Below are 18,985 nucleotides of genomic sequence, written 5' to 3'. Positions count from 1 at the left end.
CTTTCTTCATTGTAAAGTAAATATTTTTTAGTTCATTGTAAAGTAAATTGAAAAAAATAAGGTGATGTAGTCATTCTGAAATTTTTGACCAAGTAGTTTGGACATCAATATCATCGTGGAGAGGGAGTGAGAGGAATAAACGGAACATCACGACTTGCCATCTAGGTCATCTTGCTTTGATTGGAATCCCTTCCTACAACTTGTATTTGACATGCCTCTTTGGATGTTTGTAACTATATGAGAACTCATACATGGATCGAATGAACCCTTCATGAACAGTGACACTTCTCCTACTTTTACTAAAACGAAAGACAAACGGCGGCTTACCAACTTTTTGTTATCCACGACTATAATCTAAAAATTTTCTAAGAATGGCTAATAAAACACTTTTTTCTCCACATAATGTTGAGTATGATACACACCACTCTGTGGTGCCTAGAATTTCAACAATCAATCCTTGTATCACTATCCATAGGGTTTCTAAAAGGCAGCCACAAGTCGCTAACAGCAATTCTCTAGCATTTCTTCTATTACTGCTAAATAAGAACTACTCCCTCCATCCTATAAAATATAGGTCATTTAGCTTTATAGATTCATAGCATGTTTATATGCATAGCAAAATCTATAAATTTAAAAAAGTTAAAATAACCTATAATTTAGGACGGAGGGAGTAGTAGAGAAAAAATATATGGCTGGTGATGAAACAAAGGAAAATATTAAAAAACTAAATGATCAAACAAAACCTAAACCTAACTTCCAAAGTTTGAGTGTGAATTTTGTACAATTTTGTTCAAACACACATGCTCGCTAAGACACTAACCAACCATGCTACTAGAAACAAGTCCACATCTCACATTGTCTAACTGACAAATCATTTCCAAGAAACTGAAAAGCTTATCCAAACTCCACCATAAGCAATGATGCAACAAAAATAAATAAAAATAAACAGAGAAGGGAGCTGAACCATTTCAATAGCCCCTTAGGAAACATTATTAAATAAAAGAAAACCCCACAGGGAGAAAAGAAAATGGCATTTATTTCACTTTCCCGGGCCCAGGCCCTGAAATCTGAATAAAATCCACTCTCAACTCCAACGTCCCCCCACTCTCCATTATTCCTCCCTTCTCTCCTCTCTCTCCTCCCCCCACCGCCCCACGCTCCCCCTCCGCCTCCGCCGCCGTCGCCGGCAAGCTCCGGAGCCGCGTGGAGACCTCGCCGGTGAGATCCGTTTTCCGTCAGTACGGGTAGAGATCAAAGCTAGAGCGTGGTGAGTGTGCCCGCCAAGGTGTGGCTGCATTCGGCCTCCCGCTCCTCATCCACGCGCGCCCGCGGCCTCCCTGCGAGGCTGGCTCTGGAGGCTCAACCTGGGCTCGCAGCTCGCCTCCTCCAACCTTTCGTGTCGCTGCCGCACAGTCACTCCCTCCCTAAGCCTGATTCTCGGTCCACCGCCGCCGCCGGCGCGGTGCTCCTCCCTCGGTCTGGTGGAGTGGCGTGGGGTGGAGATCCGTCCTGCCGTGGAGTGATTCCTTCTTTCCTTGGTGAGCAATCCTAGCTTGTTTGGATGGGTGCCCCGAGAGTTCCATTCCTTAGCTGTAGGCACGAGCAATCAAATCCACCATTGAGTTGTGGATTTGTGTTCTGCGTGGCGCCACGCCCTCTAAAGTTCATCAACACCGATGGCTCGAGCAGTTCTTCTTCAGCGCGCAAGATTGGTCTTTGTATTTTGGGAAAAGAAATGTCGGTTCTTCTGAACCCCTATGCCCCACGCTATGTCCACAGTCCACCCCTGAAGCTGCCGACACCTGTTTTTTCTTTCCTTCCTCTTTTATTTTTTGGCATGATAAGAGTCAAATGCAGCACGCTGGTTACATTGGAGCCTTAGATTTGTTCAAAACAGGTGAATTTGGTTGATAAAAAATTGTATTGGGCTCCAGGAGCTGGAAATCACAAATTTTGTAGAGGAAACGTCCTTTTCAGTGGGTTGTTTCTGAAAACCAAAGTTGATTTTTGGACAACAGTGTGTTGTGGGCTTGCCAGTAGATTTCAGCCATTCCTATCTCTTCCATTTCTACTAGAAATGGCTGGATGTTTTCTTTGTCCCATTCTCCAATGTCCAAACCTGTTATTTCCTTTTGTCCTTAGGAAAAGCCTATCTAATTTTATCTTTTGAGAATGTTTAGAGCGAAATGCTAATGTTATCCCTTTTTGTTGTGTGTCCTGTAATCAGATGTTGGAGCTCAGGTAGAAGTTAATAATGGACGTGATGGAGGCCGAAGAAGGTCCTTTTCTGGCTAATGATGCCAAGGTATCATCTTTACAGTGAATTCATTTGGTATTCCTGTTGATCTGTTGTTTGTCTACCTTTTGTAAGTACATCCTAAAAGCCTCCTATGTTTGTTGATCAATGAGGATTACCTTTTTATTTTCAATGGTTAGTACTATTGCAATGCTTTGATTTCTATAAGGTTCTTTTTTCTTAAAAAAATCTACTGCTTAGCAGGGGCCTTTGTACTGTATGGAGCAAGTAATATACTTACAATAAGTTAATGTGACCTATACCTTCTCGCTTTGGGATTTGCTTAATTTCACTACAAAATCTGATTTTTTTTTGTTTATGCAGTTGCACGCAGGAATTTGTAGAGCATTTCATCCAGCGGTATCTAAGCTTTCCACCATTTTCCCTTTCATCGAAGCATCAAGACCCAGAAGCAAGTCTGGTATACAGGCATTGTGTTCACTACATGTAGCTCTAGATAAAGCCAAAGGGCTTCTTCAACATTGTGCAGATAGCAGCAGGCTCTACTTGGTAACTTCTTGTTTCTCTCTGAGATACTACAACACACTGGATAGAACCACAATTTCTATTGGAGATTTGTGTGATTGGAACAGTTTTCATAACAGTGATTTTATTTTACTTCTAGGCCATCACTTCGGAAACTGTGCTTTTGAAGTTTGAGAAATCTAGAAGCCAGCTTCAGGAAAGTCTAAGGCGCGTTGAAAGCATAGTAACGGAAGATATCAGCTGTAAGGTATATTGTGCAAAGAAACTCATCTAGTCAATATCTTTGGATCACTGTTCTCTTACCTTTTGCCTTTGTTGCTTTATGAATTTGCAATATATTTGAATGTGCAGTACTTACTGACACCCTGAACTTGTTTATGTACAGATTACAGAGATTGTTAGCGAGTTAGAGGAGATTGTCTTTTCATTGGATCGGTCAGAGAAGGAAGCTGGTGATGATGTGATCAATTTGCTCCAGAGAAATAATAAAACAAATGGTTCCAGTGACAGTGGGGAGCTGGATGTCTTCCATATGGCTGCTCTAAAATTGGGAATTACATCTTCTAGGGCAGCACTCACTGAGAGAAGAGCCCTCAAGAAGCTAATTGAGAAGGCTTGTTCTGATGAAGACAAGCGGAAAGAGCTTGTTGTGTCATACTTGTACAATCTCATGAGGAAATACTCAAAATTCTTCAGAAGTGAGGCTGGTGACGATACAGATTCTCAAGGATCGTCTCCCTGCTCACCTACAGTATTAGGCATGGATGACATGTACGGGCCCTACGGCAATGGCCGAGCATTCAGTAGACAGCTTTTGAGCGTTCAATCGTTCAATTCAAGGTTTGGATCTTTCAATTCTCGGCTCGGATCATTCAACTGCAGACGTGGCGGCGGTCCAAGGTCTGAAAATATGTCGATCCCTCCTGAAGAACTTAGGTGCCCTATTTCCTTACAGCTCATGTATGACCCAGTCATCATTTCATCTGGGCAGACTTATGAGCGTGTTTGCATTGAGAAATGGTTCAATGATGGTCACAGCACATGTCCAAAAACTCAGCAGCAACTTGCCCACCTGTCATTGACTCCAAACTACTGTGTCAAGGCCCTGATCGCCAGCTGGTGTGAGCAGAATGATTTTCCAGTTCCTGATGGTCCACCGGGGTCTTTTGATGTAAATTGGAGACTTGCTTACTCAGACACTGAGGCTACAGGTTGCGTGCCTGTTGAAAGTTTTGATTCTACCAATGTGAAGAGTGTCAAGGTTGTCCCGATGGAGAGTATGAGACAGGAGGAGCCGGCAAACAGCGAATCAGGAACGCTGGATGACAGCTCTTGTAATGATTTCGATTTAAACGAGGGCTATGGGAACTTGCTGCTCTTGCTTCATGAAAGAAGCAACATGAACAAGCAGTGTAGGTTGGTGGAGCAGATAAGGTATCTTTTGAAAGATGATGAGGAAGCAAGGATCCAGCTAGGCTCAAACGGGTTTGCTGAGGCGCTAGTTGAGTTCTTGAGGAATGCCGTGAATGATGGAAATGAGAAGGCGCAGGAAGTTGGCGCCATGGCTCTTTTCAACCTCGCAGTCAACAATAACAGGTATTATTGCCTAGTCATCTGCTGCTAGCCTATTGTCGCTAGTTGGAGATATCTAGAGTGTATGCTAACTCAAAATTAGTGTAAGTGTTTTTTTCCTAACATTTTTACCAATCAATACCCATTCTTATTTCAGAAACAAAGGACTTCTGTTATCTGCTGGAGTTGTTGATCTACTCGAGCAGATGATATCAAATCCTCGCCTATCTGGTCCATCCACAGCACTGTACCTTAACCTTTCCTGCCTACCTGATGCGAAGGCCGTCATCGGTTCAAGCCAGGCTGTGTCATTCCTAGTCGACTGTCTGTACAGCCAAGAGGCCGGCGACACTAAAAGCAGTTCCTGTAAGCATGACGCCCTGTACACGTTGTACAACCTCTCGATCCACCAGGCCAGCGTCCCGGCACTCCTTACCGCAGGTATCGTGGATGCTCTCCACTGTCTTCTCACCGAGTCTCCAGCTTCGGAGGGCCTCGGTTGGACAGAGAAGGCCCTTGCGGTGCTCATCAGCCTTGCAGCCACCCAGGCCGGCAGGAAGGAGATCATGTCCACACCGGGTTTGGTCAGCACGTTAGCGACGCTGCTCGACACGGGCGAACTGACGGAGCAGGAGCAGGCTGTGTCATGCCTCCTGGTGATGTGCACCGCCGATGACAAGTGCATCGTCCCGGTGCTCCAGGAAGGGGTGGTCCCATCCCTGGTCTCCATCTCGGCGGCTGGGACTGGGAGGGGCAGGGAGAAGGCCCAGAAGCTCCTGAAGCTATTCCGGGAGCAGAGGCAGCGAGATGCGCCGCCACCCCAGCAGCCACAACAGCAGCAGCAGCAGAGCCAGCTGACGGAGGCGGGAAACGGTGGTGGTGCCATCGTGTGCCACCGGGAGTCAAAGCCGCTGTGCAAGTCCAAGTCCCGGAAGCTGGGGCGGACATTGAGCTCTCTGTGGAAGAACAGAGGCTTCTCGCTGTACCAGTGCTAGGATCTAGAGTAGGGTTGAGTCGATCAGTGGATATGTACATCTCCTTCTGCCTTGTTTCCCTCCTGATCTTTTTGGTGTTTTTTTTTGGCGGTGTCGTTTTCTACGGGTAAAGCGAAGACCTTCATGTTCTTCCCCCCCTGCTCGGTGGGGTGATGTAGGGCATTTTCCACTTTTGCCTTTGTCAAGAGATGTGTACAGTTGTTTCTTTCTTCTCTATCAGATAAGATGCTGCTTCCCTGTCAATCCAGCATCCATTGCAAGCAACTGAGTGTTTTACATGCAAGATGCATAGCTCGTTTTGCTTGCCTGAAGGAAAGAACTGATCAGACCTGAAACACACTTGGATAGGCTGCTGTTGACACCTGATGCGCCAAAAGGCTCTTCACCAGACACTACTGCAGCGTAGGGTAAGATCGACGGCAAATGAGCTTGGTGAGAGATAATCACACCAGGTGGTAGTGGTAGATGGTGGCATTGACACATCCTGCCGACAGGGATGATGAGCGTAATGACTCGACTCGCATGGAATTGACTCCACGTTTTTTCTGTTGACGTTTCGCCCCGACATCGCGGGGTCCTACCTGAGATTTTCCTTCATTAGTGCTCCAAATGTGATCCGTGAATTTTGCTGGCCTCTTAGCTATTGGATTGGGTCCCTGTTCCGTTCCTGTATTTGCTAGAAGGTGCATGGACGAGAGAAACAACTACAAGAGGTGTAAGACCAGCGTCGGAGCCCGACGGCCTCGTGGAGAGATCCGGCGCATGGTGAACGGCTGTGCTTAGTACACGACGGATGGTAAAGTATTTTAGGAGTACGTCCAATTTACAAACAACCGAAGTACAGGTACTAAAACAAACAGGCAAGGCTGACCAGGTTAGCATATCCATATGACCGTAAGGATGTTCATTGAGCGGTGAACAAAAGCGAACAATCGCTTGAGAGATGAGGCATTAAGACATCCAAAATTCCTAACCTCAGGTTTAGAATAATTTTCAAAAGCTAATTTTGACTAAAACATTCCATCAAAAGACAGAAGTAACTGAATATTCTCAGGGATCTTAGTTCCACCTCAAAAGACCGAAGTAACTAAAGATGGCCTCTTTGCGTGTTCAATCACATTTGAAGTCACGCAGCAAAATTATAGGGACAATTCTAGGGGATGGCTTGACAGGTGGGGTGGGTGTTAGTTCCATCTCAAAAGCTTGACGGGTGGGGGGGATGTTAGTTCCATCTCAAAAGCTTTGACGAGTGGGGTGGGGTGGGGGCATCTCAGGAGCTCCGGGAACAGGAAGCAACTGCAACAAGAAAGAATGTTGACATTTAGAGAGCGACAAGCTGAACATACATCATGACGAGCCCTTCTGTTTACAAGGAAACAATGACCTGTAATGTTTATTAAATCTGTTACCTGTAGATCCCTCAAATTCCTTCATTTTCCTCAGTCCCATCTTCATCGATTTCCTCAGTTGCATCACTGCATCCATAACCATAAAATAAACTCAGACTGTATGAAGTCTTCCCAAACAGAACAGGGAATTAAGTTTTTCCCACAGAACGACACATCCTGAATGCCACCCACTTCAGGATTGCAATTTCTTTCCCAGGAATGTGCCATTCTTAAGAGTGGCAAAGGTTAAATCCCTTTTCTAACCCCAACAAAAGAAAACTCAAATACAAAACTCACTCGGATGTTTTGTATGCATTCCAAGTGCTGACAAGCCTAAGAAGAAAAAAGATTTATGTTAGAACATATTCCAAAGTTGTAACAAAATGTATAGATAAAGACAGACAGAGATATTAATAGACACACCTTTCTGGTTTTTCAAACACATATAACACATGCAGAACCAGCTTTGTAATAAATCTGCCAAGGTCATATGCAACCATAATATCTAGTATAACAGGATCTTCGATTGATTGAACTCCATCGATCTTCATCCGAAAATAATATGGAGTTAGTTTTTATGTAGAAACTATATATTCATGTTTGAACTAGAAAAGTAGAACAGATACAACATGTACGGGATAGGAACAGTACAGAAACTATGCAGACAGGAACAGATACAATTCTTGTGTTTGAGATAGGAACAGATACAATTCATGTTTATACAATACATGTGTACAGATAGAATACAGAAACTATATACCTGTGTGTATTTCAAGCCATGATTACTGAAATTCCTCACAAATCTGAGGAGATCCCAGTAATGATCTTTGTATGTTTCTATACTACTAGAAGCTTCGTCATAGTGGAACACCTTGTTATATGGCATGATAGCACCTATTTTTGTCCACCCAACGCGATCTAAGCGCCGAAGGGGACGATATTCAAAATCTGCATTCTGTCTACGGGCGTCATCACACAATCTGAAGAGCCTTTCAAGCAAATTTGACGTGGACGCTGGTGGCAGAAAAGCCATATGGTCAGCAAGAAACTTCTGGAAAATCTCAAATTTTTCAGACTCAAGCTCAGGGAGAGACATCACATCAGAATGAAATTCGTCAAAATAGGCTGGACCCTTGATGCCTTCAATCTTGTAATACGGGCGCAAGAGGACTATGAACTTCTGAAGGTCAGCAACAATTCCATCTTTAGTTGCATTTACTGCCATCTTGTCAATGATTAATGTTGCACCATCCCCACGAACCCGAATGTCAAGTATACTCCATTCCCCATTCCAGCAGTGGCCAGCCTTATGAACTTTCAATATGTAGTTCAGCAAACGTTTAGCAATTTTCCTCCCAGTTCGTGTCAAAACTGTAACTATATCCTTATTGAAAAGAGTGAACAACCTAACCAATCTTTTCCTCGATACGAAGTTTGGGAAATATTCTTCACTGCATGTAAAAAAAATATTAGTCTTGGGCTATCTACATATCTAGCAAATATGCTCATTGCATGATAATCCGTAGAGAATTAAGAATTTCTATCTCTTTCATCGATTTTTTTTATTACATGAAAAGGAGAAATGGATACTAGAGAACTTACCCAAGAAGCTCAGGCAAATGGGCTATATCAGCTGGTAATAACTTTCGCTCCTCATCTTTTTCCTCTGTATGGACCACATCATCTGATACATGAGAACTTGTTGAAGTTTCCGACACAATGGAAGCAATATCCTTGCCTTCGAGGTCCTCAACATTTTCAATGTTGGCAGATGCCAATTCTTGGCTGCAAGTCACAGAACATCGCTTTTAGTACAAATTTATTTACTGGCTGCAAATCACAGAACATAGCTCTTAGTAAAAAAATATTTCAAAATGTGACTTTTGGATGAACTCAGCAGCAAACCTTGGATCAGTAATTTCGTCCAAAAGTTCTTCCATCACTACATTTGCTTGCACCATCTTTTCAGTATACCACTTTTTAGCCTGATGTCATATTTGTAGTCAGGAACAATTGAAAAGAAACTTCATAACAATTAAGTAAGTTCCATTACCAACACTTCTTCAACTCTCAAGCTAAAATATGTTAGCATGGTTCTCGTTGTATTCTGACTTTTGCCTGCCTCCACAAACGAAAACCCTCCTTCGGGCAAATTGGTGGAGAAGAAAGTGCCCTCACTTCCGACTTTTAAGATACCTAGAAGCACATCAGACGATGGCTTCTCCCTTTTCATTTCCATCAAATGCTATAGAGAAACAGGGGTGGGTGGATACAAATTATACATGTTGATGTTGATGAATATGAACAGTTTGAGTCAACAATCTTTACCTTCAGTTGTTTCAGCTGTTTCAGAGCATCCCTCACCTCAGGTGGTGTTACAAGAAATTCTGGTCCTAGTATCCATTTCTTGAAAATTGGGTCGACAGGCAATCCATGTGATTTCTAGAAACATTTTTTTTTCCATGTCAAGCCAACCACAAAATTATAGAAGCTCGATAAAATTGTACAAAGAAATGTCAATGCTCACAAATACCTCTACAGTTTGATCACCATCAGACAGGATGCTATAAGCATCTTCATCCGAAATCTAAACCATGAAAAAAAACTATGAAAATATGTAAAGCAATATACACTATACAATAAGCAACCCAGTGTAAATAGCTTACCTGATCCCAGTATTTCGCAAATGCGTCCTTGTTCCATGAACGATTCTACAGAATATTTACAAAGATTCAATGAAACATTATAAAGAGCTCGTGTGTTTTGTTGGGGAGAGGAGGGGGGGGGGGGGGGGGGTAAGGCAAAAACCAGAGCAGCTTTGGAAGTTGGCACATGAGCTTCAAGATGTCTTTCATAATTAATTTCTGTGCAGAATTCCTCCAAACATTTCGAACACTTGTACACTTTCTGGTTGATGTGTGCCTGTTGCAACAAAATACAGTACACACAACATCAACCTTAGATTAGTTAACACTGTACCAGTTGGAAAAAACAAAGCATTCTGCTGATTCCTTACCCTGGTGTATGAAAAGTCACCAGCTACAAATATTTCTTTTTCATCGACCTAATATTATCAACATGGAACAAGACAATAATAAGCACAATTGCCATTTTCAAAACACAGATGCACAGAAGGGGCATGCAATGACATAGTTACATACCATAGTTTTCCAAGAAGCAGAAGGGTTCTTCTTGTGAAGGGCTTCATCTTCTACTAACATGTATACAGTACCATTGTGCTGCATAAAACATACAGAAGATATAAAACCAGAAAGCTTATTAAAAAATGAGAGACTCCACTTAAAGTAAAGGTTCATACCTTACAAATGGTATTGAATTCCCCGTTCAAATACAAAATACCAATTTGTCCAGGCTCAAGTTGCTCTTGTAAAGAGGGAAAAACCTAGAAGTTCATAGGCAAGCTCATTTTATAAGATTGGAAAAATGAGAAAGCTCATCTTATAAAATTTGGAAAATAAGACATCTGCATAAAGTTAAGAACTCCCTTTTCTTTTTTTCCCAGGTTACTGACAATGGTGAGTCCAATATGAATGGTTTAACCATGGGGTTGATAAAGTTCATAATTTATCACACTTTATGTTGTGTAGTCCGGTTAATCAGGGTGGGATCGGACTATGCACCTGGGAATCTTACTAATGGTGTCAATCATATATCCAGGAATAAACAAATTTACTTTGAGCAACAATGATTTCAACGTGTGATATACTAAAGAAATGTTATCATGCATAATCATTTATGTTACACCTAAATGATTGGAGTCAATACCTGCTCATTGAATGCAGGTGCATGGAGTAGTGGAACTCCCAAAATGCGAAATAAATCATATTCTCTTGAATCCTCAAATTTGGCAGTGCTGTAGTGTTTACAGGCCAAAAAATGGAAATTAGGACAAAGCAAAGTCACGAAATACTGAAACAATAAAAAACAGTTAACCCACAAGGATAACCTACCCAGCCACAGGGTTAACCTTAATGCCCGTGCAAAGTCTCTTAGTGATATCAAAGTACTCTACAACGATTCGCTGACTCTCAGGCGTTGGCAGTACATTGTTCTTATGCCAGTTCAAAATTTTTCCCGAAATAAGCCTTTCCATGAATTGGGCCACTGTAAACTTGGGTTCACGGGAATCAAAATTGGCTTCATTGTTCAAAACCAACCAATTCGAAAGAGAAGTTAGGGCAGAAGCCGCCCTGTCGTTGCAGACCAAAACTTTTGTAGATCCGCCCATGAACTCCATCTCCCGTGCCGTGTACCTCATCTTTCTGTTTCAAGACCTGCAGAGGAGATTTGGGTGGTAGGAAGGAGGTCATACGATGGGACATTGCGTAGTGGGGTGATATGTCTGTTGAATACATACAAGAGTCCTAGCATTAGAGTTCCCAGACAACAAATTGAGCCTGAGCCGGTTGCAACTTACTTTACCACGAGTTCGACGAACGGCGTGAGGCGACACAAGGGCGGAGGAGAGCTCTGCTGCGTGGAGGAGGTCGACGTCCTCGCCGCGTCACGGGCGTCGCCGGTAGAGACAGCCCGTGGTCGTCGCCGGTAGCTCGGCGCGTCTACGGGTCCACACCCGCCGCACAGAGATGTCGAGTCGTCGGCGACCTAGGCCATCTCAGATCGTCGGGTTACGCGGCGGGCGGCGGGCGGCGGGCGCGGGCAGAGAACCAAGTCATTGGCGGCTCATTTGCCCTAGGCAAGGGGACAGTGGTATCTTCGGGCCTGGATAGGCTCCTCAGCCCAATTACGGCCTGCTGGCCCACGCCCACCGATTCAGCAGGAATGCAGGATTCAGAAATCAGAAACTCTTCTCTGCAACCGCAAGCGCGTAAGGATGGCGATGGGTAAATCCTCATCGAGAATGGCCACCCCAGACGCATCCCCACCATAAAAATTTGAGACCGTCAGAATCCCTATATCCACAATGGGTGGGGCATTTTCCCCATACCCATAACCGGCCGGGTAAATACCCGGCGGGTCACCCGTACCCGCCAATAGTTTATTCATGGCGTCGACTTCAACTGTCATGAAAAAGGACACAAGATTGCATCCTGTACAAGAAATGAGTCTCACTCTGGGAAAACGAGAGGTTCCGGTTTGGCAAAACTGGAGGTACCGGTCTTAGCTGTGAGACCCATATCAAGCTAAACAAAGACTTCCTTAAAGCTCAAGAAAAATATATGGGAGGTGTTACTGTCCGAAGTTAAGATAAGAAAACAACAAGCAACATCAAGCACAAAATTTTCTATGCATGTCAAAAGAAGGGTCATCTTGGTAAGGATTGCCCAAATGGTAACGTTCGTAAGCTCAAGTTCATCCATAATGATTCTAAGGAGCTTAGGAAGAACCTAAATGACTCTTGTGCTGCCAAAGTGACTCACTCACCTAAGGCTAGCTGTAACAACTCTACCTTAATTAGGTGTAATTAAACTTAAGTAAGTCATTAGTCACTAAGTAAAAGAGGTGAAAGGTCCAATTTGCCCTAAAAAGCTCTTTTTGGAGTTAAATATAAAAAATGAGTTTTTTATACAAACTTAAAATTTTGCCTGAATAAGAGTTGTAAAACTTTTAATTTCAAGCAACTTTTATTATATACACTTTGGCTGATTCGGAGTGGGAGAAATAAGAATCAAATCAGGAGTATATTAAAACCCTACAATTGACCTAAGTCCTGGAATTCATGTTTTTCCTCAAATTTGCAGCCTGTTATCTCACAATTCTATATCTAACCTCAAGTCAGACCTTTAATAGAAGTTGGAGTTCCTTGAGTGTGTTCCAACTTTGTTACACTGACCCAGGTCCATTTCACAACTGAACCTGCTCAAAAACTTGGTCAAAGTCGAGTAAAATAGTCAACTCAGCCTTTTTGCATTCCAGCGCTAAGTCTGAAAAATGTCCAGAGCGCCGCGCATCTTGGCGAGCCTGTTCCTCCAAAAATCTGAACTGAACTTAAGAAAAGTCCTTAATAGAAGCTGGAGTCCTAAGATCGAGGAACTTTTCGTTTAATAACACTTTGGCCTGATTCAAACGGGAAGCTATTCAAAATCTGAGCCAAAGTTGGCCAAAATGCTGAAAAACAGCAAAACCAAGTTATGCCTAAGTCCCTGGAGGCCGGCGTTCTGCCGAACTTTGCAACTCCATAGTTTCAAATTCGTCTTGTTTTCAAGCAAACTCCTTTTGTAAAGTTTGCAGCCGGATGTCAGGTCTACAAGTTTTACTTTTGGAGTTTCACGAGTTCCTTTGAAAAGTTTGGAGAAAAATGCCCCCAAAATCGGCCTTGTTGGCGGCCCCAAGGAGCGCCCCGCTCAGCGCGCGCCCGGGACGTGCCCAGCATGTTCGCCCGAGCGTCGCCCACCGCGTGGCTCTCGCCCACCGGCGAGCTCGCCGACAGCCAACCAACGGCCTCGACGGGACAACTCGCTCGCCAGGACGCCCTATGACCACTTGACTCTATCCTCCCTCTGCCCGAGTATCTCCCACGCCTAATGCCGCGTTGCGCCACTGCCGCTCCCCTCCGCCACGCCATGGCTGCTCGATGGCCGAGCTCCGCCTCCCCAATCTGCCGCTCGACGGCGACAGGACAACCCCCGGTTGGCCCTATCGCTCCGCCCGACAAAGAAGATCACGCACCCCTCCTATCTCTCCCGCCCAATCGCCGGAAAATCCTCGCATGCGCCCGCGCCCTTCTTCTGCCAGCGGGAGCCGCCGGCCAAAGGCGCCACCTCGTTCTCCTCCCCCACTCGCCTCTAGCCACGTCCGCCGCCAGCATTGGCTCCGCCCTTGCCCTCCGCACCTCCCCGACCCTATAAAATGAGACGATGAGCCGCCTGCGCAGCTCCCCACACCCGCAAAGCTCCGCCGCTCCCCTGTTTTTCCAGCGCCACCGCACGGGTCTCCTGTGGAGCTCCCACCTCCACGCCACCCTGCACCCCGCTGCTCGCTCCGCCACACCGCCGCGCACGTCCCCGAGCAACTTGTTGCCCTTCAGGAGCCCCGCCGTCGCCAGAACATCGTCGGGACCCCGCCGCCGAAGCCGCTTTCGTCCCCAAGCCATTTCGCCGCCGCCGAGCCTGCTCCTGCCACCCTAACCGCCGCCAATCGACCCTAAATGAGCCCGCGCTCCTCCCCGGTTACTTGTTGCCCTGGCTCGAGCCTCACCTCGCCGGAATCGGGCGAACATTGCCGCCAGCCGCCGCGAGTACCTGTCTGTATTGTTTACCTTCTTCCAAGGGCCTTAGCGCAAGAACTAGGGACCCCTATGTAATTAAACCGTAGACCCGAGGGTTAGTTTGTAAGTTGTTTTCGGTTTTTTGTTTTAAATCTGCAGAAAATGATTTAAACTTTGTAAATGCACCATAAAACGTAGAAAAATCAGAAAAATGCCAAACCACTTTTGTTGAACTCAGTGAACTGTCTAGTTTCATACAAAAATAATCTTGCCCATGTTACTGTTGTAAATAATATCCTATAGTTTTATTTCTTGCTTAGGCCTTTTAAATCATAGTAAATCGAAGAAAAATGCTAAAAGGGTAAATCCAACTCTGAGGTGCATGTTTCAGTGAGTAGAAGCTCAGAAAAATACTTAGAGCCCTGGAGTAGAACTTGATATCACTGTTTTAACCTTATATTTGAAATCTAGGGTTAAATCTTCGTTTTTGCATAAGTTTTAAACTAGAGCTGAGAAAAATATGAATCCACTTGGAGTAGCTTAGTTTTGAAGTGCAGTTTGTAGGAAAAATATGGAATATGGTCAGAAACTGAAAGAAACCCACTTTCCTTTATAGAACAAGATAAATAGGAGAAAAATATGGGAAATAGATGTCCTTCTCCAAAAATCATGAAAATTTCACCAAAGCCACTGTAACACACCTTCAATCTACTGTTAAAATTTCACCCTCAGAATCACTGTAGGTTTTGAGATAAAAATGATTAAGTTGATGCTACCCTTGGTGGTAAAATACGTTTCATTCTTTTTGTGGTAAGCCAATGGATCCCAAATTTCTACAGTAACTCAGTGATGACACAAGTAAGGTGCTGTAATTTTTTCTCAGTGCCATATTGTGGCGGAACCACCTCGGATTAACTTAATTAAATCACGGTTAAGCCGCCTGACACGCGACACTCATGCCTTAGTCAAGTTAACTCGAAGTGCCGTCGGATTTCATCCGATTTAACCACTTAACAAGACCAAGTTAGCATAACCCACACGAAGGTGAGTGGTGCAGAGAATACAACAGATCAACCAAATTAAACAAGTTCGACGATTTATTTCAACATTGGTTCGAAATTCAGAGTTTTACAAGATTCAAAAGCAGCGGAAAGATGAAATAACGGAAGTTAGCGCCAAAGTCGGATGTCCCTGATGAGGCTGATCGGGACATCAGTGATCCCTTTCCTCGCCGTCCGAGGAGGGATCCCACTCGACCGTCCACCCAGGAGGAAGCTAGGGCGGCCAAGTGCCAACAGCAGCAAACTCAGAGGCTGCAACTTCACCTGAAAAGAGAGCCACAAACAAGGCTGAGCTTCTAAGCTCAACAAGACTTAACCGACCGGTGGGAAGAGCTACTCCACCACTTCTAGACATGCAAGGCTCTTTGGCTGAGGGGTTTGTTTTGCTAAAAGCGACCACAGTGAGTCCTTACTTTCAATATTTTAGCTCAGATTCTGTCGTTGTCAAGATTTGCGGATCAAGACTTAGACTAGTAAATTTCTTTTATGCACGTAAGGCTTCGGATGGTGGCGTGGGAGACACGGGGTTAGACTGGTTCGGGCAAAGGAACGCACTACGTCCAGTATCGGGGCTACTCATGTTACCCACGCGGGGTTCTGTAGTAGGGGTTACAGGAGTGCGAGAGAGGGAACTGATCCCAGGTCTCTTGAGAGTGTGTTCATGCTCTAGGTGGGTGTGAGTGTATTCTGTTTGCTTGAGTCCCGTGTCTCAGGACCCCCGGTCCTCCTTTTATAGCGCAAGGGGGAGCTCGGGGTTACAGTTGAGCCAGGCGTGAGGAGGAGTAAAAGGGATAAGCTAAGTAAAAATATAACATAAGGAGAGGGACCCAGAGCTGCCGCCCCTCGCTCCGGCCTCCGACCCCTGTTAGCGCGTCCGTCGAGGAAGGGCGGTTTCTTCCAGATCCTGTCGATGATCTCCCGGTCGCCGTTGTCGCCGAGCACGATGATGATGTTCAGCCTTGGCATCTGTTCCCGCTGGGGAGGATAGCCGATTCTGTTACCCTGCTGATCGCCCATGAGACGCGGACGTCGCATCCCTGTCATTTGGAGCGCAGGGCGCGAGAACGAGCGGAACGCCCTCCTATGCCGTTCGGCGCGGGCCATGAGTACCTTGTGGCAAATCAGAGGGGGCCGCGACCACTGCAGCTCGCGTCGCACGGTCGCACATGGGTATTCGTGTCAGGTTATGTTGGGGGTGCCACCCCTTTTCTGCATGCCAGGGCCGCGGCGCATTTATGGTGAGTTCGATAGGGGGACCCACGAGATCAGCACCCTGATCCTCGGATTCGCGCCCGAGGTGGATATTTGTCTTGTGGGCCCGAACGAGTCCGACCCCCGTGCACAGGGTCGGGCGAGGCGGAGTCTTGCGGTGGGGGTCGGGCGCTCCCGACCCCGGTCCCCTGGGTCGGGTGAGGTGGAGTTTAGTCTTCAAGGAGTCGGGAATGTCCGACCCCGTGACGCCGGGTCGGGCGAGGCGAAAAGTGGCCTCTCCTTCCCATATTGGACCGACGGCGATCTTGCTACCTCAGGCAGGCCTGGTCCTTTGCGTTTTGTTGTTTCCATGGGCTTGGGGAGATCGTTAATATTTCCCCCCAACAGTAGCCCCCGAGCCTGTGGTGGAGCGGGGACGCTCCTCCAGAGGCTGCTGTGATCGCCAGAGCGGGATCCTCACGATTGATCCGGGATAGGAGGTGTTGTTCGGATGGTTCGACCGAGGGGATTAGTTAGGCGACTCGTCCTGTGGGGTACTCGGCGCGGGCGGGCTTCTTGTCGTTCCCTTCCGTATGCGAGCCTTAAGTTGAGACCACCCGCGTGGCCTTAGGTTGCGAGGCCAGCCCCGAGCCCCTGCGCGTTGCAGGGGACCGGTCGGAGGTTGGGTTGACTTTTGTTCGTTCCCCCTCAAGCGTCCGTTCGCTAGGTCGGAGGGGGCGAGCCGTGCCATGCTATCCTCATCGGACGAACCGTGGTGCTCGTTGAGCTACTGACGGGTTGATTCGAGTGGGATCCCGGTCCCCGTTCGGGGGGGTCCGACTTAGGCCAAGCTGGTGGCGTACCCCAGGCTCCGGTCGGCCAGTTCATATAGTTCCCGAGTTCGTTCGGTCGGATCTGGGGGCTCGTTGCCTTTCTTCGGGGAAAAACCATGAACTTTGATGCCAATCCGGACTCGAACGTGAGATTGAGACGCCCTGGGCTGTTGCGCGCCTGGGTGACAGTCGCTAGCGGACCCGTCTCTCCTCACCCCTCACTCAGGGTTATCCTGAGGCGGCTGTCGAACCCGCGGCGGGCCAGCCTTCGAACCTCTGGATTGTAATGGGCCGTAGGGGCATTTTCAGCCCTGTATCCCCTTTTTACCTTTCGATGGGCCTTGGGCCGAATCGTAGTGGATGTCGCGTCCTGGGCTGAATGTGGAGGACGTCGTGTGCATGTTTTCCGGGAGACAAAGTGGTGGAGGGTGCCGACCCGTAAATCGAGGGAGGAGAGGATGTTTCTGTTGCAGATCGTGCGCGGTTTCCGAAAAGAAGACGGGCGTGACGGGGGCGTACCTGGCGCCACATTTATTGCGATAAGGGCGTCAGTTCTGCTTCCGTCGCACCTTCCCTATAAAACGAGTACTTCCCCTCGCTGGTTCCGCCCGCCATTTCCTTCAAGCCTTTTCGCCTCCTCGCGCGCCCTTAGCTCCTTTGGGCTCGCTTCGTCCTCCTCCGCCCAGCGTCGCACCCTTTCTCCCCATCCCCCGTCGAGCTCCTCCCCCTCCGGCGATGGGATCCTGGGCAATTTGCCACTTCAGCCCCTCGCGCGCTAAAGGCCTAGTGAGGAAGGGCCTCCTCTGCGAGAGGATGGAGGTGGGTGAGTGGGAGCTTCCGAAGACGGAGCAAGCGCTGGCGCCGCCCGCCGGTTATGTCGTCTCCTTCGCCCACTTCCACGAGAGGGGGTTTGCGACTCCGCCGAGCCTCTTCTTCCGCGGGCTCCTGCATTATTATGGGCTTGAGCTGCAGCACCTCAACCCCAACGGGATCCAGCACATCGCGGCGTTCGTCGCGCCGTGCGAGGGATTCCTGGGTATCGAGCCCAACTTCTCGCTGTGGAAGTACTTCTTCACGGTGAGCCTGTACCAGAAGGCGGAGAAGAAGGGGAGCCAGCAGCGGTCGCCCCCGGTGCCGATAGGGTGCGCCGGAATCCACCTCCGCCATACCCGCGCCAAGGAGTACATGGCGATGAAGACCGCGGCGTCCCACAAGGGGTGGCACTAGCAGTGGTTCTACGTGAAGAACTACTCGAACTCCCCCCTGCCGGAGTTCACCGGCCGCGTTATCGAGGCGGCGCTAGAGGTGTGGGCGTACGGCCCGGTTAACAAGGAGAAGAAGCGGATCCATGGCCTGCTGCAGGCGATCGAGCACCTGAAGGCGAGAGGGTTGACCGGAGCCGGAGTCGTCGGGGCATACCACGCCCGGCGGGTGGCGTCGCTGATGCTTCGGGTCCGCTCGCTTGCCGACATGACCCCGGGTGCACCGACCGAGAGCACCGCCCTTGCGATGGGTGCGCTCGCCGCCTCCGAGATCTGGCGACGGATTCGTGAGGCGCTGGAGGACAAGGACGCCGACTATCCGGTGCCCGGGCACCCTCCGATGCGCCCAGACGAGAACTTCATTGACTTGGTAAGGATTTTGTGCGCCAATCTTCTTTTTTCGTGTTTCTTGGTTCGCCGCTCTAATGCGGGTTCTTTTTGCGTTTGCAGGGCAGCATGGCCCGGGTCGTGGACTCGCGCCCGCCGGTGCTGGAGGACGCCGAGCGGCGGCTGCAGAACTGTCTCCTTGCTGAGAAGCAAAAGCGCCGCAAGGACAAGGAGACGGCGAAGAAGAAGAAAAGGGCCGCCAAGGAGTTCCAGCGGTGGCGACGAGGACAGGTCGTGTCGGACGATGATGACGACGATGACGACGACGATGAGGAGGAAGAGGAGGAGGATGACGACGACGAGGAGGAGATTACCCTATCCTCCC

General features: G+C 47.5%; 2 protein-coding genes across 5 annotated transcripts; one reads left to right on the top strand and one right to left on the bottom strand.

Annotated features, from left to right (window-relative positions):
* The first annotated feature begins 1,085 nt into the window (after window positions 1-1,085).
* Window positions 1,086-5,632, top strand: LOC101779505 (U-box domain-containing protein 45). Of its 2 annotated transcripts, none has more exons than XM_004970881.3 (6): window positions 1,086-1,218; window positions 2,228-2,305; window positions 2,621-2,806; window positions 2,922-3,029; window positions 3,168-4,378; window positions 4,512-5,632. In XM_004970881.3, the coding sequence occupies exons 2-6, from the start codon at window positions 2,255-2,257 to the stop codon at window positions 5,347-5,349; spliced, it is 2,394 nt and encodes a 797-aa protein (XP_004970938.1). In that variant the 5' UTR covers window positions 1,086-1,218; window positions 2,228-2,254; the 3' UTR covers window positions 5,350-5,632. The 2 variants fall into 2 exon arrangements, with proteins under 2 accessions (XP_004970938.1, XP_004970937.1); XM_004970880.3 differs by having other exon boundaries at window positions 1,106-1,538.
* Window positions 5,633-6,197: 565 nt separating this feature from the next.
* LOC101778823 lies at window positions 6,198-11,448 on the bottom strand. Of its 3 annotated transcripts, none has more exons than XM_004970878.4 (18): window positions 11,176-11,448; window positions 10,709-11,032; window positions 10,524-10,611; window positions 10,057-10,140; window positions 9,899-9,976; window positions 9,754-9,801; window positions 9,546-9,659; window positions 9,404-9,448; window positions 9,271-9,324; window positions 9,066-9,179; window positions 8,791-8,982; window positions 8,643-8,722; window positions 8,340-8,522; window positions 7,498-8,188; window positions 7,161-7,282; window positions 7,035-7,070; window positions 6,759-6,824; window positions 6,198-6,645 (listed from the first exon to the last, which is right to left on the bottom strand). In XM_004970878.4, exons 2-17 carry the CDS (start codon window positions 11,014-11,016, stop codon window positions 6,770-6,772), a joined length of 2,292 nt encoding a protein of 763 aa, XP_004970935.1. In that variant the 5' UTR covers window positions 11,017-11,032; window positions 11,176-11,448; the 3' UTR covers window positions 6,198-6,645; window positions 6,759-6,769. The 3 variants fall into 3 exon arrangements, with proteins under 3 accessions (XP_004970935.1, XP_022683021.1, XP_022683022.1); XM_022827286.1 differs by having other exon boundaries at window positions 11,181-11,448; XM_022827287.1 differs by lacking the exon at window positions 11,176-11,448 and having other exon boundaries at window positions 10,709-11,049.
* Between the last annotated feature and the right edge of the window lie 7,537 nt (window positions 11,449-18,985).

Source organism: Setaria italica, chromosome V, assembly GCF_000263155.2.
Source record: "Setaria italica strain Yugu1 chromosome V, Setaria_italica_v2.0, whole genome shotgun sequence".
NCBI lineage: Eukaryota > Viridiplantae > Streptophyta > Magnoliopsida > Poales > Poaceae > Setaria > Setaria italica.
The sequence above is the reverse complement of the archived record's forward strand: the minus strand, read 5'-3'. Positions and strand labels throughout refer to the sequence as shown.

Excerpts from the sequence above, each read along its gene's own strand:
- LOC101779505 (XM_004970881.3), top strand. The coding sequence starts at position 2,255 with ATGGACGTGATGGAGGCCGAAGAAGGTCCTTTTCTGGCTAATGATGCC. Across the intron at positions 2,807-2,921 it reads ATAGCAGCAGGCTCTACTTG|GCCATCACTTCGGAAACTGT; the intron begins GTAACTTCTTGT and ends TTTTACTTCTAG. Across the intron at positions 4,379-4,511 it reads CTCGCAGTCAACAATAACAG|AAACAAAGGACTTCTGTTAT; the intron begins GTATTATTGCCT and ends TTCTTATTTCAG.
- LOC101778823 (XM_004970878.4), bottom strand. The coding sequence starts at position 11,016 with ATGAGGTACACGGCACGGGAGATGGAGTTCATGGGCGGATCTACAAAA. Across the intron at positions 10,141-10,523 it reads CACCTGCATTCAATGAGCAG|GTTTTTCCCTCTTTACAAGA; the intron begins GTATTGACTCCA and ends ATGAACTTCTAG. Across the intron at positions 9,325-9,403 it reads TTGCGAAATACTGGGATCAG|ATTTCGGATGAAGATGCTTA; the intron begins GTAAGCTATTTA and ends TTCATGGTTTAG.